General features: G+C 49.7%; 2 protein-coding genes across 2 annotated transcripts in view; one reads left to right on the top strand and one right to left on the bottom strand.

Annotated features, from left to right (window-relative positions):
* Window positions 1-4,201: 4,201 nt before the first annotated feature.
* Smarcd2 (SWI/SNF related, matrix associated, actin dependent regulator of chromatin, subfamily d, member 2) lies at window positions 4,202-13,601 on the top strand. Its single transcript, XM_055592244.1, has 13 exons — window positions 4,202-4,696; window positions 9,213-9,397; window positions 9,554-9,596; window positions 9,729-9,851; window positions 10,204-10,359; window positions 10,710-10,805; window positions 10,931-11,032; window positions 11,376-11,537; window positions 11,710-11,807; window positions 11,934-12,069; window positions 12,234-12,356; window positions 12,483-12,584; window positions 12,655-13,601. Exons 1-13 carry the CDS (start codon window positions 4,481-4,483, stop codon window positions 12,706-12,708), a joined length of 1,596 nt encoding a protein of 531 aa, XP_055448219.1. The 5' UTR covers window positions 4,202-4,480; the 3' UTR covers window positions 12,709-13,601.
* Window positions 13,602-13,666: 65 nt separating this feature from the next.
* The window catches only part of Psmc5 (proteasome 26S subunit, ATPase 5), a 6,392-nt gene continuing 1,082 nt past the window's right edge, over window positions 13,667-18,976 (bottom strand). Inside the window, exons 3-12 of the mRNA XM_055592245.1 lie at window positions 15,909-15,978; window positions 15,559-15,656; window positions 15,399-15,455; window positions 15,093-15,323; window positions 14,701-14,827; window positions 14,422-14,612; window positions 14,229-14,327; window positions 14,039-14,149; window positions 13,864-13,950; window positions 13,667-13,768 (exon numbers count right to left, since the gene is read on the bottom strand). Coding sequence (XP_055448220.1) covers window positions 13,715-13,768; window positions 13,864-13,950; window positions 14,039-14,149; window positions 14,229-14,327; window positions 14,422-14,612; window positions 14,701-14,827; window positions 15,093-15,323; window positions 15,399-15,455; window positions 15,559-15,656; window positions 15,909-15,978 — 1,125 coding nt within the window. The 3' untranslated portion in view covers window positions 13,667-13,714. The remainder of the gene's footprint in view (window positions 13,769-13,863; window positions 13,951-14,038; window positions 14,150-14,228; window positions 14,328-14,421; window positions 14,613-14,700; window positions 14,828-15,092; window positions 15,324-15,398; window positions 15,456-15,558; window positions 15,657-15,908; window positions 15,979-18,976) is intronic.

Genomic DNA, 18,976 nt, shown 5'->3' with positions numbered 1-18,976 from the left:
CACCACCACCACCACCACCACCACCACCACCTGGCTCAGAAGTCTTTATTAATTTCCTCATTCATGAAAAGGTTTATGTTTCTTTATGGTATGTTATGGATACTTTTACATTAAAATTTTTTATTTTAAATTCTGGATATATGTGCATGTATTTCTGCACATAATACAGTGCCTGACAAGGCCAGAAGAGGGTTCCCTTGAAACTGGAGTTACATGTAGTTAGTTCTGAGGCTTCCGATGTAGGTGCTGGGACTTGAACTTGGGTCCCCTGCAAGAGCAGTACGCACTCTTAACCACTGAGCCACCTCTCCACACCACTTTAGATACTTTCACCTTAGAGTGTCAGTCAGATGGAATGTCAGTGTCAGGTGGAATGTTAGCCAGCTTTCCATCACTACAACCAAATAATCAAGATAATCAAGTTATGAAAAAAAAGTGTGTTTGGCTTAGTTTGGTAGCTCCAGTCCAGACTCTACTGACCCTGTTGCCCTGGGCCTGTGAGAAGGCAACACACACCATGGTGAGGGTGTACAGTAGGACAAAACTACTTCCTATCAGGGGCCAGGGAAGAGAGTTCCACAGTTGCCTTTGAAGACTACTCCCCGTCCCATGACCCTAAAGACCTCTACTAGACATCCTATCGAAAGCTTCAGTATCTCCCGCCAGCACCATCCAAGCAAAAGCCTTTGGGAAATGTTTCTATAGTCATCTTTTGTTACTAGCACATCAGGGATGGCTACAGGATGCTGGATGCATTTCTGTCTTCAGCATAGCATCTTTTTTGTTCTGCCCAGCCAGTGCCTGGGCCTGCCTCACCACTGCGTCCACCTGGGAGATGCATACTTCTGCTGCCTATGGGTTCACAGTGCTGCCATCTCAGTATGTACTTTCCACCGTGACCTGACTGACTCTACAGATTGCTGTTCCTGAAATTCCTACCCTCTAAAGCTCCTCTATACTGAGGAGTGAGCCTCTGCTGGTCTGCTCTAGGCAAGCACTGAGGTACCTTGTTTTCTTTTGTGGGCTCCAAAAGGGCCCCATTAGGCCCATCAAACAGCTAAGCAAGGAACCACAGAGGCCCATGCTGGAACTTGTCCCTTTGGATTTATTTATTTATTTTAAAGTAATATCTTGCTGTAATTTGTAATCCTAACCTGACTCCTCTTTCTCACAGTGGTAGTTTTCTACAGTATCTGGACACCTGGTGGTTTACTTTTGAATGCAGTTCTGGAGTGAAGGGCAAGCTGGCAGGGTTCCTTTGGAATGACTTCCCAGAGGAGCCTGATTCTCAGCTGACCTTAGCTCTTCTTAGAGAGGTATTGCAATCACAAAGGGCTGAAATGGACTATAGTTTTCTACCTTGCAGGCATGGGAGGGGCCATGAAGCAGTGACTAACAATTTTAGTGGCCTGTTCCCAGATTGACAGGTCATCAGCTTTTAGGGAGAAAGAGAGAGTGTCTGAGATGGCTAACAGGCAGGAGCTATTGCAGAGTTTATCACTAGAGAAAAAAATAGGAAGAAAGATGGGAGTGGTGGAATATGGGCCTTTAATCCCAGAACTCAGAAGCTGGAGCTCTGTGAGTTAAGAGACCAGTCTAGGGGGCTGGAGAGATGACTCAGTGGTTAAGAGCACTGACTGTTCTTCCAGAGGTTCTGAGTTCGATTCCCAGCAAACACATGGTGGCTCCCAACCTCTGTAATGGAATCTGAGTTCCTCTTCTCATGGGCATGAAAACAGAGTGCACACATACATAAAAATAAAGGAATAAACCATATAAAAAAGTTAACTTCAAAAGGCACACCAGTGGTGTTGCATGCCTTTAATCCTAGTGCTTGGGAGGCGGAGGCAGAGACAGAGGCAGAGGCAGCTAGAGCCCTTTAAGTTTGAGGCCAGTCTGGTCTACAGAGTGAGTTTCAGGACAGCCAGGGCTATATAGATAAATTCTGTCTTGAAAAACTGAAAAGGAAAGAAAAGGAAGGAAAGAAAGGAAGAAAGAAAGAAAGGAAGGAAGGAAGGAAGGAAGGAAGGAAGGAAGGAAGGAGGGAAGGAAAAAAGAAAGAAAGAAAGAAAGAAAGAAAGAAAGAAAGAAAGAAAGAAAGAAAGAAAAAAAGAAAAATATAGCAGCCTGGTCTATCTAGGGATAATAGTGACATCCTATCTTAAAATAACAAACAACACAACAACAACAAAAAAGATACGAAGAGATACTAACTTCTGAAAAATGACAGAGTACTGATATGGACAGGAGCTACTAGTATAAACAGAAGAAAATAATTTTGTTGGGAATAAAAACAGAAAGTGAAAGATTTTTTTATCATGAAAAATCTCTGTCCAGTCTACTTAAAAGTGTGGGCTACTCAGCTAGGTCATGGTGGTGCATGCCCTTAATTCTAGCACTAGGCAGGCGGATCTCTGTGAGGTCAAGGCCAGCCTGGTCTACAGAGTGAGCTCCAGGACAGCCAGGACTACACAAACCCTGTCTTGAAAAACAAAACAAGAGTGTGGTCATAGCACTCTTTAAGGTCTTGCTAGAGGAGCAGAGGACTGGGGTTTGTTTCCCAGCATCCACATGGTGGCTCACAACCATCTGGAAGTCCAGTTCCAGGCACCAGGCTAGCATGTGGTAGACACACACACCCTGCAAACAATCTTACACATACAATAATTCTTTTTAAAAAATGAGCTCGTGGGCCAAGGGTAGTGTCGCATCCCCTTAATCCTAGCACTCAGAGGCAGAGGCAGGAGCTTATCTCTGAGTTTGAGGTCAGCCTGGTCTACAGAGCGCCTTTCAGGACAGCCAGAGCTACACAAAGAAACCCTGTCTCGAAAAACCAAACCAAACCAAACCCTACCCAACCCAAACCAACCCAACCTTTGGGCCCTGCCCTTACTTCACTGAATCATACACCAGATTTTAACAAAAAACTCGGATTTTGACTTTTATTTTGATATAGGGTCTCCTGTAACCCTAGTCTCAACTGGTGATGTGGCTGGGAACAACACTGAACTTCTGGCCCTTCTGCTTCCCCTTGTGTGCTGGGATTACTAGCATGTACCACTAAGCACAGTTTATGTAGTCTGGGCTTCAAATCTAGGGCTTCAGCCGGCGAGGTGGTGCATGCTTGTAGTTCCAGCACTCTGGGAGGCAGAGGCAGGCCCATCTCTGTGAGTTCAAGGCCATCCTGGGCTACAAAGTGAGTCCAGGCCAGCCAGGACTACAGAGAAACCTGTGTCGAAAACCACAAACAAAACCAACCAACCAACCCACCCACCCAGAGCTTTGTGCGTGCTAGGCAAGCAGTCTACAACCTGAGCTACATTCCCTAACCCGAATCTGAGGATTTTCAAGGCTTGTTAAAGTTAAGCAGCGCTGATTCCAGACCGCGGGGAGGACCTATATACCACTTTAGCAGATGTTAGGTCCACAGCACAGCTGAAGCAAGTGGTTTCTGAAAAGGTTCTCAACTTTTCAAAACTAAGTCCTACACAAACCGGGTAAAACTTATTTCACTGCCTGGAGTTCTCTCAGTATACAAAATTCCTTCACCTGAAACCATTTTCTGTGGAGTATATTATCAGGCTTCCTTAAAGTAAGGCACGGACGATTTAGCGCGATAAGAACTCGGGCGCTGGGCCATGCCAAGCTTTCACCCAGCTGGGTCAGGTCTGTTCCTGGCGGCGCTGAACAACCAATATAGGCTTCTTGGGGTAAAGGGTGTGGGTGGGTATGGGGGGTTGGTGATGGAAGGTAAACGCCCTATACCACGGGCCTACATCCTCAGGCTCTTTAAAAGTTGTTGGCGTTAACATAGAAAACATAGTGCTTTTCTACAAACAAAAGTACTAAATAAAGTTTAATTATAAGAAAAAAAAAGTTATTGGCGGCTCTTTTGTTTTTAAGGCTTGAAAATGCAGACACAACAGAACCGCCTTGGAGAGGTGTAAGCGCCTAAGCGTAGTGGCTGCCCTACGTGACCTTCGAACTCTGACCCCGCGCCTTTCTCAGCGCTTCCGTGGGCAGCTTCCGCTCCCGCTCCTCCGGGGGCGGGGGGGGAAAGGGCGGGGCTCTCGGGCCGTCAGTTATGGGCGGTGCCTGTTTGAGGCGGGTCTCGCGAGGGCGGGATTTGGAGAGGCATTCTCGATTGGGCGGGGGGGGCAGGGGCGGGGCCTGCCGCAGGTCTGGGTTGGGCGGGGCTGGGGGCTCGTAACCGCCTCTGGGTAACTGGACTCCGTCCGGCTGAGCCCGGGAGGCCTGCGGGCTCGCTGCACATCCCGGACCTGGAATCTCCCTGGCCGGAGCGGACTCAGAGGCCGCGGATCCTAAAGCTGGGCTGTGAAGAACTTGCGAACTTGGAATAGAAAACCCCGGAACCCGGCAATAAAACAGGAAAGTCCCGGATCGCGGAACGCAGCTCGCGGAGCGGACTCAACACGGAGCCGGGAGGCCGGATCGCTGCACCGCGGCACGGGGCGGAGTGATGTCGGGCCGTGGCGCGGGCGGGTTCCCGCTGCCCCCGCTGAGTCCCGGCGGCGGCGCCGTTGCCGCGGCCCTTGGTGCGCCGCCTCCGCCTGCGGGACCCGGAATGCTGCCCAACCCGGCGCTCAGGGGCCCTGGGCCTTCTGGAGGGATGGGGGTACCGGGGGCCGCCGCCTTCCGCCCCATGGGCCCCGCGGCCCCCGCGGCGCAGTACCAGGTGAGGATGGCAGGCCGGCGGCGCCGCGAGGGTGCTGGGTTGGTCTCCCCGGGGCCCTCAGGTGAGGGCAGGAGGAGTCCCTAGACCGGCAGCCCAGGGCACAGACACTGCAGGAGGAACTGTCGGGAGCTGGTGGTGGGCCAGGCCAGAGTCCCTCGGTTAGTGGCTAGGGGTCGGGGGCAGTGTCGGGGACTGGGGGAGAGAGGCTCTACCATGGAGGGCTTGGAAGAGTCCCGGGGCTTCTCGGCACAGGGCTTCTGAGTTAACTGAGAGATGGAGGCTTCCTGAGATCTAGAGAATTGTGGGCAATTGGGGTGAAAAGTATGGCAGGTCCCGGAGTGGAGGTCAGGGGTGACCCGGCATGGTCAGGAAATTTTGGAAGAGGCTCGTTAGTGAGAAAACAGGGTTGCCCTTTCATTGGCCTCCGTTCCACTGCATCTCTGCCCCGGCAGTTTTTTTATTTTTCCTAGTTGGGAACTGGCAGAGCGTTAGTGTCTCTGAGATGGCTCCCAGCTGCTCAAGTTGAGGAGGAAGGAAGCCTGGCTTCCTAAAGCCTGGGAGACTTAATGAGAGAGGGTGCCCAGCTGACTTCAGGTTAGATTAGAGACAGCAGTGGCCAGGTCTGAAGAAGTCCCAGTCCCGTTAACAGACCACTCTAGATAATCTTCTGTCCTGGGCTTTCTTCTTGGTCTCGGTATCCATTAGTTAAGTTTGGAGGAGCAGAGAGGCTTTGTGGAGCCCTACTGGGCTGGGGCTGCAGGAGTCTGCAGCTGCAGAGGCTGCTTCAGAGGGTGCTGCCCTGACCATTCCAGCTTGAAGAGAACAGTCTCAGGTTGCAGCTTCAAAGGCCACTGAGAAGCAGGGACAAGAGCCTGTGGTCAGTGCATTGGGAACTAACTCAGCTTGACCCTGCTTGTGGGACTCCTCCTTCCTCGGTGCTCTGGTTGCAGGTTGCTCCAGAATGTTTGAGAATTTTGTTTTGCTTTTGCATTTTGTTGCCGAGCATGGAACCCTGGCAGACAACTGCTGTTTTCCAGAGGGCCTGGGGATTGTGTCCATCCTTTTCCCACGTCCTTGTCACTTTTGTTTTTTGATAGAGGGTCTCATGCAGTCTAGGCTGGCTCTCTAGCCAGAGTTGGCCTTGACCTCTTTCTGCCTCTCTAGTGCTGGGATTACAGCCACACACTGCTACACCCAACCTCTCTTTTACTTATCCTTTAGGTTCTTGACAAGGCCGTATGTATCTTAACCTATGTGCCCCAGCCAAAGGCTGTGGCTTATTTAAGGCCCAAAGGTGTGCACTGTCCCTCACTCTGTCCTCTGCTGGTTTGTCTAGGTAGAGATCTCAGAAATAGATCCTCATGGAGTGTGCATCACACCCAGGAGTCACATTTCTAAGGAGACAACTAGCTGGGGGTGGCAGGACAGCGATTCCCCCCTCCCCTTCATTTCTCCTCCTATCTCAAAAGAAAATGAAGAGCTTGGGTCTGAACACAGACAGACTTGGTCCCAAGGATACTAGCTGGAGTTTTATCTTTTCCATGTTGCTTTCTTTGGAGATTCATGGGCCTGGTGTGTCACTGAGGAGTCCCTATTGGTTATTCTAGCCCTTGGTCCTGTTGCTTAGAACTGATCTAGAAGCTTCCTGTAGGCATTGGGAGATCTGTTCGGTTTTTCTAGTCTTTCTGTAGTCCTGGCTGTCCTATAACTCACTCTGTGGCTTTGTTTTGTTTTCCTTGGCCTGTAGCTGATAGAGAATGTACCCCCGGGAAAGCCTCTGTGAGGATGGGAAGATGGATTCCTTCATAGTCTGTGTTGAGTGGCCTTGGGCTATTCTGAGGCTGGGCTGGCCAGCTGAATAGCTGTGGCTACTAGGTGTGAGAAAGGAGGTGGCCTTGAGGCTGGGCATCCCATACTGATCATGATGTTTGGCATCATCATCTCTGTTTTCTCCATTTCTTTTTCTTCCTCTCCTTCTCTGGGGAAGGAAAACCCATTGGTTGAGTTTGAAGGAGATCCCACTTGCTTCATTCCATGTTCATTCCAGTTTCTAGGTAGGCTTGGGGTCTAAGGACAAAGGGGTTCCTCTTGGGGTGAGCAGGAAGAGCAAGGATTTTTGTGCTCAACCTGGGCATATCAGGGCGCCTGTTGAAGTAAAAGTGATAACCTCCCTACCTCCAGAGGGTTCTTCTTGTTTTGGAGTACAGTCAGATGAATAGGTTAACATACCACAATCAAAAACAAAACAAAAAACTTAGTGTGTATTATTGCAGGGTTCACTCATCTCAGAGTTTAAAATACCTTCTATTCATAGGTCAGGGTATGTTCTCCAAATGAGGCTCTTACGCCCAGGCAGCTTTCAGGAGGATCAGGGCTACAGGCTTTGGAGCAAAGCAGAGAGCATGCTTACTTGAGCCCTAGATTCCTAACCTAGAGAGAGCCTTCTGCCCTTGTCTTTATAAAATCAAACCTAGCATGTGGGGTTGGTGCTTGACCAAGGAGAAGTCCCTGCACTCTGGGGTCCAGGGGACTGAGCAGCTCTACCCACCCTGGTGCTAGGGCTGGTGGGCAGGCAGAGAGCATGAGGTTCTGTGGCTGTGGCTTTGTTTTGTTTTTAAGTAGGAGGAGTTACTGGCTCTTCAAAGCCCAGGTGTGGAGCTTGGCAAGAGGGAGCTGGGGTTAGAATTGTGAGCAGCCTTCCCCTGAGGCACTGGGTGAGCTGGGGACCTGGAGCCTAAGCCCCAGAACTCTGGAGCAGATGTCTGGGTGGGGCCTCTACCAGGCCTGCTTGGGCTGCCTTGGGATTTCCCAGAGGGCTCAGCAGTACAACTACAGGCGTTCTGAACCCCAGTGGAGAGCTTCTGGGGGACCAGAGCACCCCAGCTTCTATCTACAGTTACCCTAAGAAAACCTCCCATCTGGAATGATGGGGTTCTTAGGCTGTGGCCACCTGAGGTTTTTTTGTTTTTTTTTCTTTGTTTTTTTCCCTTCTATAATCTCTGGCTCTGGATCATTACAGCAGAGAAACAGGCTGTCTTCTGCCTTTCAACAGCTTTGATGAATTTCTTCCTGATGAGGAGAGACTTTGTGGCAGGGCTCCCAAGGTCCCAGGGTCTCCCACTTTTAACTCCTCAATTGCCACGTGCTTGCCTGTCGTCCTGCTCTGCTCCTATCCTCTTCCCCTTGTCTGGGTCATATTTCTTTCCCTCCCTCTCTGCTGCTGGTCATGAATCTGACCCTCTGTTGTTGGGAATGTGGGTTTAGTACTGGATAAAGAAGTTGCAGAGACTCATCTCCAGGATGCTTGGGGGTTGGGGTTTGGGGGCGGTCCTTTAACTTAGTGTGAATCTCCACCCAGGCTGGCCTGGTTGTCTGGTTATACTGATTGATTGCATAACCTGGGCCCTGGGGCCAGCCCTGTGAAGCTGCCAGGGACAGTGTGTGCAAGGCAGAGCTGCCAAACAGGCCTTTCAGGCAGCAGCCATGTGAATGGAGTTGGGAGGTGGAGGGCTCCAGAATGTTGGAGAGCTGGGCCTTGGATGGGAAATCAAGCTGCTTGTGTCACCCAGATTGTTGCTGCTGACCCTGTTCTCTACTCTTTGCGTCCATGACAGTCTTATTCTGCAGCTTGGCATGGCTAGGGTTAAGTTGAAACAGCAGCAGCCTGGCTGCCAGGTGGTGCCTAGATCATGGGCACAGTCCAGATGTCTGCTGCTCTCATTCCCACAGGCCACCCAAGAACTAAAACTTTACTTTTGGGGGTCTTTTGACATAGAGGTAGGGGCATGGCAAAAGGGAAAAAAAGAGAGTGTGAGAAGCAGGGGATGAGGGTCATGGGTGAGTGTGGGCAATGGGGGATGGGACAAGAGGTCTAGGTTGTAGTAAAGGCCATGTGGTGGCCAGATGGTGTCTGTACTCCCGAGGCTATCCCCACAAGCCCTGACATGGCCAGGCCATGCTGCTGTACCAGCTCACCTGGGGTGCTGCTGCCGGATGGGCCTGCTATCCCTGCTGCCTTTCTTTCCCAGTCAAGCCACCAGGCGTGCTCATCAGACTGTGTATATCCTCCTGTACTCCCCTGGGTTGCCATGCATTCTCCCTGGTCTCCCAAGCAATGCTTGTCCTTCAAGATGGGGAAAGGAGGAGGGAGTGTATAGTGGGGTATCTAAGGACTCTATAAATACTCAAAGCTGCCTGATCCCAGGGTGCAGGACATAGCATATTGAAGCTGGAAAGGTGTTGATGAGTCCTAAAAAATTCCCCAGGCCCTTCCTTCTGCAAGTGGTACTCTCCTCCCACCCATGGACTCTGGCTGCCTCATTTGTTGGCACGGCTGCCAGGGTGGTTGCAGGGGCGGGGCAGGTGTGGTTTACACGCCCAGCACAGGCGCCTGTTCCCCTTTGTTCCTGGTCTCCAGCAGGTCTCTCCATGTGTGAAAGAGATGGAGGGTATCGGTTATGGACCTCGTAGGGCTCTGCCACTGACCTGTGCACCTCCATTGTTCCACTTTCCCCAGCGACCTGGCATGTCACCAGGAAGCAGGATGCCCATGGCTGGCTTGCAGGTGGGACCTCCAGCTGGTTCCCCATTTGGCACAGCTGCTCCACTTCGACCTGGCATGCCACCTACCATGATGGATCCATTCCGAAAACGCCTGCTTGTGCCTCAGGCCCAGCCCCCCATGCCTGCCCAGCGCCGAGGGTGAGACTATTTCTCTTTTCTCGCCTATCTCATCTCTGGTGGTAAAGTTTACCTCTACGTTGACACCAAGGAGACCCTTGGCAATTTGGGAGAGGGATTTGAAGATGGGGAGTTTGGACTGTGAACCTCTTAAATGGGTTTCTGTTTTCCTGCTAGGTTAAAGAGGAGGAAGATGGCAGATAAGGTTCTACCTCAGCGAGTAAGTGTTAGGAGGCCTGCCCGGTCCTGGCTGGCCAGAGTGGGAGGCCATCTTCCCCAGGCCTGGACTGGGGAAGGGAGGATGGTAGAACTAGAGCTGGTGAAGCAAACCATTGCATTTCTCCATCTGCAGATCCGGGAGCTTGTCCCAGAGTCTCAGGCATACATGGATCTCTTAGCTTTTGAGAGGAAGCTGGACCAGACCATTGCTCGCAAGCGGATGGAGATCCAAGAGGCCATCAAAAAGCCTCTGACGGTACGTGCTACTCTGAGTCTTCCCAAACTGTTTTTCCTCCCTGGCCTTGTTTTCCAGGAGTGAGCAGGGGTCTGCTTGTACCTCTCACAGCAGGGAGCGTTCTGCTAGTAGAGCACACACTCAGCATGCTTTGAAACACATCTTGCTATGTGTGGCCACTAACCCAGTCCCCCTGCCGCTGCCTGAGTGCCAAGATCACAAGCATTTACCGTTGTGCCCAGCCTATTTCTAATAAAGACAGGACGCTAGCAAATAGAAAATAACCAATCCAAGTGTTCTTACTTCTAAGAGGAAAGTATGTAGGGGTTCCAGCATATCTGTCCACCTCTAGCCCATTGTTCTTCCTCTTCAGCAAAAGCGAAAACTTCGGATCTATATTTCCAATACATTCAGCCCCAGCAAGGCAGATGGTGATAATGCAGGAACTGCAGGGACCCCTGGGGGAACTCCAGCAGCAGACAAGGTGGCCTCCTGGGAGCTTCGAGTGGAGGGAAAACTTCTGGATGATGTGAGTTTGGGAAGGAGGTGTTGGGAGGGGAGAAGGCGCATGAGAACTTAGACTATGGACAGACATGAGCATTCTTTAAGAAGTCCTAGGCTAGTGCTCCACCACAGAGCTACACCCGTGGCTTGAGGATGAACATCTGTAGTTATTACAACTTAAATGGCAGTCAGGTGTCTTGGATTCACTCCCTATTTGGTAGGCAGAGGGGTGCATGGAGAGCCCTTTCCTGCAGCTTTGCCCAGACTGACTTTGAATGCTACTTCAGGGCCCAAGACTGCGCTCCAGGATTGAATCATTTCTTATATGATTAGTGAGTTTAGCAGCAGACATCTTACAGCTCTTTCCATTCCCAGCCTAGCAAACAGAAGAGGAAGTTTTCATCATTCTTTAAAAGCCTTGTCATTGAGCTGGACAAGGAACTGTATGGGCCTGACAACCATCTGGTGGAGGTAAGAATGGTCCTAGAGCCTGGGAGGGACAAGCTGCTGGGGGATACAGAACAATAACCTCACTGTGCTGGAAGAGTGCTGTAGCCTGTCTGTCAGTGATGAACTCTGCAACCTCTCCCTGACAGTGGCATCGGATGCCCACCACCCAGGAAACAGACGGCTTTCAGGTGAAACGGCCTGGAGACCTCAATGTCAAGTGCACCCTTCTGCTCATGCTGGATCATCAGGTGACAGATGCCCAGGGCCACACATGGGGCCTCAGGGATTCACGAAAGGGGAGCAGGTTCCTCTAACTCAGCAGTTCTCAACCTGTTGGTTGTGACCCCTTTGGCGGGGGCAGTGTCAAATGACCTTTTCACAAGGGTCACCTAAGACCATTGGGAAACAGATATTTACATTACAAAACTAGTATGAAGTGGCAGTGAGTAATTTTATGGTTGGGGTCGGGCCAGCACATGACGAACTGTTTAAAGGCTCTCAGCATTAGGAGGGTTGAGAACCCCACTGCTCTAAGTCCTTCGATGCTGTTTCTGTAGAAGAACCTTTTTAGACTCCTTCTGTCCATTCCAGCCTCCTCAGTATAAACTGGACCCCCGACTGGCGAGGTTGCTGGGAGTACACACACAGACGAGGGCTGCCATCATGCAGGCACTGTGGCTTTACATCAAACACAACCAGCTGCAGGACGGGCATGAGCGGGAATACATCAACTGCAATCGTTACTTCCGCCAGGTCAGCTGGTGCTACCTTCTTCTTGTTCTCTCAGCCCCTGGCTCATCTGCTCTGGAACCCTGGCCGGCCAGTGCTCAGCCAGTCTTTGGACTATTGTCTAGTGGCCCTGGAATAGTCTACTTTCCTATGGCATTTCCCTCAGGCATCACCATGCCTTTGATGCTCTTTCCAGATCTTCAGTTGTGGCCGACTCCGTTTCTCCGAGATTCCCATGAAGCTGGCTGGATTGCTGCAGCATCCAGACCCCATTGTTATTAATCATGTCATTAGGTAACTAGAAGGAGGAGAAATGGCTCTTTGAAAACAGAATTCACCCTGAAGCCTTACTCATATGACAGGCTTGCTGGTTTGGGTGTACACAGCATGCTTCCCCTTCCTTTCCTGTGCCGCCTGCAGTGTGGACCCTAACGACCAGAAGAAGACAGCCTGCTATGACATTGACGTGGAGGTGGATGACCCACTGAAGGCGCAGATGAGCAACTTTCTGGCCTCTACCACTAACCAGCAGGAGATTGCCTCTCTTGATGTCAAGGTGAGTCCTTTCTCTCCACAGCCTCTAGGGTCAGATTGGGGGTGAGCTGATCTGTCACTTGCAGATAGCACACTGAGGATAGGACCTTAGGCTTATGCCTCTGGACCTACATCTGGGAACAGACCCTAAGACCGGAGCACATTTGACATGCACCACCTCTCCAGATCCATGAGACCATTGAGTCCATCAACCAGCTCAAGACGCAGAGGGATTTCATGCTCAGCTTTAGCACTGACCCCCAGGACTTCATCCAGGAATGGCTCCGTTCCCAACGCCGAGACCTCAAGGTACAGTGCTCTTTTTTGAAGGTTTGGAGGGAATCCCACATCTCTCTCTTTTTACCCAAGCACTATTCCAGTCGAAGGGCAGACTATCTCAGGATTTACGCCACACCTTGCCCCTTCTCTTTAAAGATCATCACGGATGTGATCGGAAATCCTGAGGAGGAGAGGCGAGCTGCTTTCTACCATCAGCCCTGGGCTCAGGAAGCAGTTGGGAGGCACATCTTTGCCAAGGTGAGGTTCTGCCCTTTTGAACTCCTTTTCTTGAGAGGCCGAAGCCTGAGTCTTGCTTTCTCTTCTCCAGGTGCAGCAGCGAAGGCAGGAACTGGAACAGGTGCTGGGAATTCGCCTGACCTAACCGCTCAGGGATTGCTTCCTTCCTTCCAGCCCCGGAACCTGGCAGGAGACCGTCCTCTTGGTTCTGGCTGGGGCTGCAGACATGTAGGATGGAGTGAGGTGTGTCTCCTGTCACCCTCAACTCCCCAGCTTTAGTTTCATAAATGTAGTTTTAGATTCCTCATTGCTTGGTCCCCAAAGCCTTATTACTTACTTTTTAGCGTTGGCTTTAATTGGGTTCGCAAGATGCCGCCTCAGCCCCCTGCAGGCAGGCCCAAGTAGGACTGCTGAAGGTTGTGCTTTAACTTTGTAACAGACATTTCCGAACCAAAGGCTGCTGGGTTTGCATGTTTACAGGCTCCACCCTAGGGCCAGTGTCAGAGCTGGCTTTGGGGAGCTGGGCAAGGAAGGGGAGGCCTAGCCCAGACTCTTCCTGGCCTTTCTCAACCAAAGTTCTTTGCCATTCCTACAAGCCCAGCCTTGCTGCTGGTTTGTCCTTTTCTTTGGGTATTTGCACTATTTGGGGAGCAGGTTTTTCTATGTGGGAGCCACTTTTTTTTTTTTTTTTTTTTTTTGTACAGAGGTAACTGGGTTTTTTTCAGGGAGCCCTACTTGGTGCCTCCTTTCTTATTTTCTTTCCTTAATCTATGCAAGCGGCTGCAGCCGCCATCATCTCCTGGGATGCCATGGGGCTGCCCTCCCCCAGCTGCCTGGGCAAGGGGGAGTAGAATCTCCCAGAGGGAGGGAATGTGCCAGTTCTCTAACCCAGCTAAAGTAGGGGTGTGTGTGCTGGAGGGGAAGGGGAAAGCTGGAGGACTGTTACCTTTTGCAGTTGGTCTTAAGAGGGTGGGCCTAAGGCTTGGCAAATGCCACTTCTGGCAAACTTGGAAAATTCCAAATAAATCCTTTTGTTTATTGGTGGTGTCCAGACCTGGTCACTGAACAGTGCAGTTGCTTATTAACAGACTGGAGTTCCAGAGTTTACCGCACAGACCTTTATTTGAGGGATCCACACAAGGGACATGCCCTCACTTCCACAGCTTCTTGATGGACATATTTTTCTCACTATCCTTTTGCATGACCTGGAGAGAGAGGAAGGAGAGTGCAGGATGTATGAACTGAACACAAGCTCCTGCTCCAGAGCCAACACAGCAAAGGCAAAGGTGAAGGCACATACCTTGGCTACTGCCATCTCAAAGTCCTCCTGAGTAACGTGGACACGCCGTTCTCTCAGAGCGTACATGCCAGCTTCCGTGCACACACCCTAAGCCGTAAAGAGAACCTGAGAACCTGCTGCTGGGCCCCCATAGCACTGAGCTGGCTCTTACGGCTTCCTGCTACTGCCCAGTTACCTTTACTTCAGCCCCCGAAGCTCCCGGCATCAACTCAGCAATTTTTCTCAGGTTGATCCCCCTGGTCAAGTTCATTTTCCGAGAGTGGATTTTCAGAATGTCCAGCCGGGCCTAGGGGTGAGAGAAAAACCCTAAGTCCTGCACCCTATCTCCACAGCCAGAGCTCCTCCAGACACCATCCTCCACAGACCTCCTCATTGGGAGGTGGGAATTCGATTTTTCTGTCAATCCTCCCAGGACGAAGCAGGGCAGAGTCCAGGATATCAATCCTATTAGTAGCCATGATAACCTGGGAAAAGAAGTGGAGTCAGGGAAAAAACTTTTAGACCTGCGTACCAGCTCACACCTTTACCTGGCTTGTCTGAAAGCCTGTACCACCTCACCTTGATATTCTTGGTGGCCTCAAAGCCATCCAGCTGGTTGAGCAGTTCCAGCATTGTGCGCTGTACTTCACTGTCCCCTCCAGAGCCCCCCTCCAGCCGTGAAGAGCCGATAGAGTCAATCTCATCCATGAAGATGATCGACGGGGCATGCTCTCGTGCCATGACGAACAGCTCCCTGACCATTCTTGCCCCTATGCAAAGGCCAACCTGGCATTAGGAGCTAATGAGCCTTCCACTGGCTACCCTCCCACTTGTTCTCATATTCTTTGCCACAGTTACCTTCCCCAATGAATTTCTGTACCAGCTCAGAGCCAGAGACACGAATGAAGGTACAATCCGTATGATGAGCCACAGCTCGGGCCAACAGTGTCTTTCCAGTGCCTGGAGGTCCATACAGAAGCACTCCCTGGAAAGGGCCATACATCATGCTTAGGGGAAAACCAACCCCTTCAATTATGTACAAGTGAGGGCTTTGCGTTGGATCCCTTACTTGAGGTTAGGGGTGTGAAAAAATGAAGGCCAATATCCTTTCTGGACTGTATTTAAACTAGCCTAGTGCTCTAGAACTCTCCTGTGGCTGCTCTTGAGCAGGTAGGGCCACTACAGCAGTAGGTCTAGCCTGGGGCAGGAGGAACAAGCACAGCAGCCTCCTAGGAAAGGCTGCTGTTTACCTTTGGCTGTGCAATGCCCAGGGCTTCAAAGAGCTCAGGGTGCTTCACTGGCAGCTCAATCACTTCTTTGATCTCCTTGATCTGCTTGTCCAGCCCACCGATCATCTCGTAAGTTGAGTCTGGCACCTTCTCCACCATCATTAGTGACACCAGAGGGTCCACCTTATTAGGCAGGATCTTATGCAAAGTGTAGCTGTCATTTCTTAGAGCAACCCGGCAATTGGGCGTCACCTGGAGGAAGGGGAGGGAGGTCTCAGGATGCCCTTGGTAGTGCCTTCCCCACCCACACATAATTGCTACACTCACATCATTGATGTCGATGTTCTTGTCCACATCAACAACAAATTTGCCTTCCGGATGGACCTGAGGGAATAAGGGCTCATGATTTTCCTCAATAGTCAACAGAGCAACCCTAGCCAGATAACACAAAGGCAATGTGCTGTTCTTGGTGTCTCCCTGCTTTTACCTTGACCAACACTTTTTTCTTATCCATGGCGCGCACTACTTCTCCAACGTAGGAGCCCTGTTCCTGCAGCAGCTGCAGCTCCTCCCGCAACAGGCGAACTAAAAAACAAAACAAAAACTAAATCACAAAAAAGCCTCCAGTCTCCTAAGGACGATTTTAACATTTGGAAAGGAAGCAAGAACCTGCTCACAGCGGACCACTGAAGAGGTGTGCACAGGACACAACTACATAATGAACAGTGGAAAGCACAGCTTGAGGTTGAGAGGAGACAATGAGCACCGAAGAAAGGTTGGGAGAAGGTTGGCAACAACCAGACCTCATCTCGAACATGAAGCTTTCCGCGTTCTCACCTTTTGCATTCAGCTCATTTCTCTGTGCCTGCAGTCTCCGGAGATTCTGGCTCTTATCGTTTACAATCAACTGTGGAGGACAATCGGCAAATGCAATTATTCAAAGGCAACACCTGTAGGAAATTGAATCTTCACCGAGAGTCTTACAGGCAGGTTTGGGTTGCTTCTTTAGCTTCTCCAGCAGCATCTAAAGGCCCTGTCTTGTGTCTTAAGATTTCTAAGAAGCCCCGGGCAGGAGTCGCAAAAGGCTTCTAGCCCACTATTGGTCCAGGAAAAAGGTAATCTAATGGGGAAAAAGTACAGCTTACTCTTGGAGTGGCTTCTGGGGAGGTTAACATGGTATGCTGGAAAGGCCCTCAGGCAAGAAGCCTGAGTTCAGACGGCCATGATGGCGCTCACCTTTAATCACAGTGCTAGGGTGGCAGAGTCAGGCTATCTCTGTGAGTTCAAGGCCAGCCTGATCTATAGCGTGAATTCCAGGACAGTCAAGCCTACACAGAGAAAGTCTGTCTCAAAAAACAGAACAAAACAAAGTAAGTTAATTCCTAGCTCCAAGTCTTCAGATGTGTGTATATAACTAGAAACTAGGAAAATAAAAAAAAGAGGAGTGTGGTATGTGTGGATAACAAAGAGGTGCATAAGAGATTTGAAACAGGAAATGGGAATATAGGGAGCTTTAAAGAGAGGGAAGATAAATATGGGAGAAGAAAGGAAGGTAAACAACAGCAAGGATGTCAGGAAAAGTCACTAAGGAATCATTATCTACATAAAATAATATATAATACATACAAGTCTGTATGCACATACAGTTTAAATGCCATTTTCCCATCTGGATTGCTAATGCTTCATTCAGGGGCCATAGATTAGTTAATTAAAACAAAAACAACCCATCAGGCATGAGAAGCTGTCTTTTGAATTGTTGGCCAGGGTTATCCAAGAGAGTCCCAAAACATTATAGGCTTGATTGCCTTGCATCCCCCAGAAGAGGAAAGTAACCCTCAATTACTGAAGACACCACCAGCTTCAAACCCAAGACCCAGAGCACTTGAGTTGCTGATCTGATCAGAAAGCCTTGTCCCTAAGGATTAGTCTTCAGGGCACCAAAAGGTGTCATGCAAGATTCCAAGGATGGAAGCAAGCAAGCAAGTTCTCCTGAGCTATGTTGCCTATGAAGCTCGATTTTGTGGCATACATACTGCAGTGGCATCCAACAGCTCTCTAACTGGCCATACAGCCTGCTTAACAGGAGGAACCATGCCTGGTACTGGAAACCTAGCCCAGTGAATACCCTGGCTGGTTAAGTCATAGATCGTTAAGAACCTACAAACACCACTTCACTAAACTACAATTCCTAACGACATTCTAATGTAACTACAGATAACTGTAGTTCTTAACCCTTGTCAAAGAAACTTCACTAGGCAACAAATGGAGACAATCACAGACAACCACAAAATGTAGAAATCAAGAGATGGTGTGGTGCCTGGTCCCAACCGATACATCTACAACACAACTCCTACACCTAAGGCTCAGGGATCATTTTGGAGAGAGGGGGCAGAAAGATTCTTAGGGCTAGAGGAACAAGTTTGCTGAGGTTGTCTCCTAGAAATGTCACAGAGGCTACACTCATGAATCTCATCAACATGGCTGCTTAAACATATCCGGAACAATGATGACAGCAATGGACATGCTAACATGGAAGGGCAAAAGTTCATTTATGGGTTCTCAACCCTAGACTTCTGTTCTTTAATTATGGGCAACCGGGGAATGCTGGGAGGAGAAATCGCCTTCGTGAAGGAAGAGCTCCCCAATTGGTTATCCAATACCAAGTGACCGTATACATACAGGTAACATTACACAGACCGAACAGGTTGTACTTACGTATTTACGTGTATTATGTACTTATGTAATACGTGTATTAGGAACACACGTATAAGGGGTGGTGGCAGTGGTAAAAATTTCAAAGTGTAAAATTAGAAAAAAAAAAAAGTGAGTTCAAAAGGTAGGCAGGGTGGCACAGGCCTGTAATTTCAATACTAAAGAGGTTGAGGCTGCGAGCTGGAGAGTTCTAGGCCAGTCTGGGCTATACAATGAGATCCTGTTTTAATAATTCAGTTAAATAAACAAAAAATATGACAAAGGCAAGACATTAAAAAATTTGTTTCTAAGCTACACACAGGCAACAGCATCTGCTATGCTGGTTTATTTCAGACCTGAGAGTGAGGAAATCACATACAGAAGCATTAAAAAATGGTAACACACTACACCAGGTTGAGTGTGGTGGCTCGTGTTTTTAATCCTAGCACTTGGAAGGCAGAGGCAGGAGAATTCCGAGTTTGAGTCCAGCCTGGTCTACACAGGGAGTTCTGGGTCAGCAGGGGGCACGCCGTGAGACCCTGTCTAACAAAGAAAAGGTAAGCCAGATACAAGAGCGACAGATGCACCTGGGGCTCAGAAATTTTCTTTGACTTTTGAAACCCATTTTCACTCCCAGCGCTACCTCTGGCTGGTGGTGCCTTTTGCAGGTGGCCTTGTTTCCCGGATAGAGGATGACTGTGTCTATCACATCCCACTCACTGGTACCCTTTTTTTTTTTTTTTTTTTTTAAATTAAAATTTGACTCTTGGGGTTGAAGAAGTGGCTCATTGGTTAAAAGTACTGGCTGCTCTTCTAGAGAACCTGGGTTTGATTCCCAACACCCACACAACAGCTCCCCACCTTCTGTAACTCTAGTTCAGGGGATCTCACACAATCCTCTGGCCTCCACAGGCACACATGCAGCACAGACATAGATGTGGACAACACACCCAAACACATAAAATAAAATGAAAAACTTAAAAAGCAAGTGAGCAAACAAACAAATCCTAACGAAACGTTACTCCATCAAAGAGATGGGTCTTAAGGGTAGATTATTAATACACTTTACATTGCTTGGTACTTTCTAACTACAAAGATGGGGCTGGAGAGGCTGCTCAGCAATTCAGAGGGCTTATTGCTTTTGCATGGGGCCTAGAAGGGGCTGCAGAGGCTGCTCAGCAATTAAGAGGGCTTATTGCTTTTGCATGGGGCCT

Source organism: Psammomys obesus, unplaced genomic scaffold, assembly GCF_907164565.1.
Source record: "Psammomys obesus unplaced genomic scaffold, mPsaObe1.curated_primary_1811, whole genome shotgun sequence".
Taxonomy (NCBI): Eukaryota; Metazoa; Chordata; class Mammalia; order Rodentia; family Muridae; genus Psammomys; species Psammomys obesus.
Note: the sequence above shows the minus strand (reverse complement) of the source record. Positions and strands in the feature narration are given on the sequence as shown.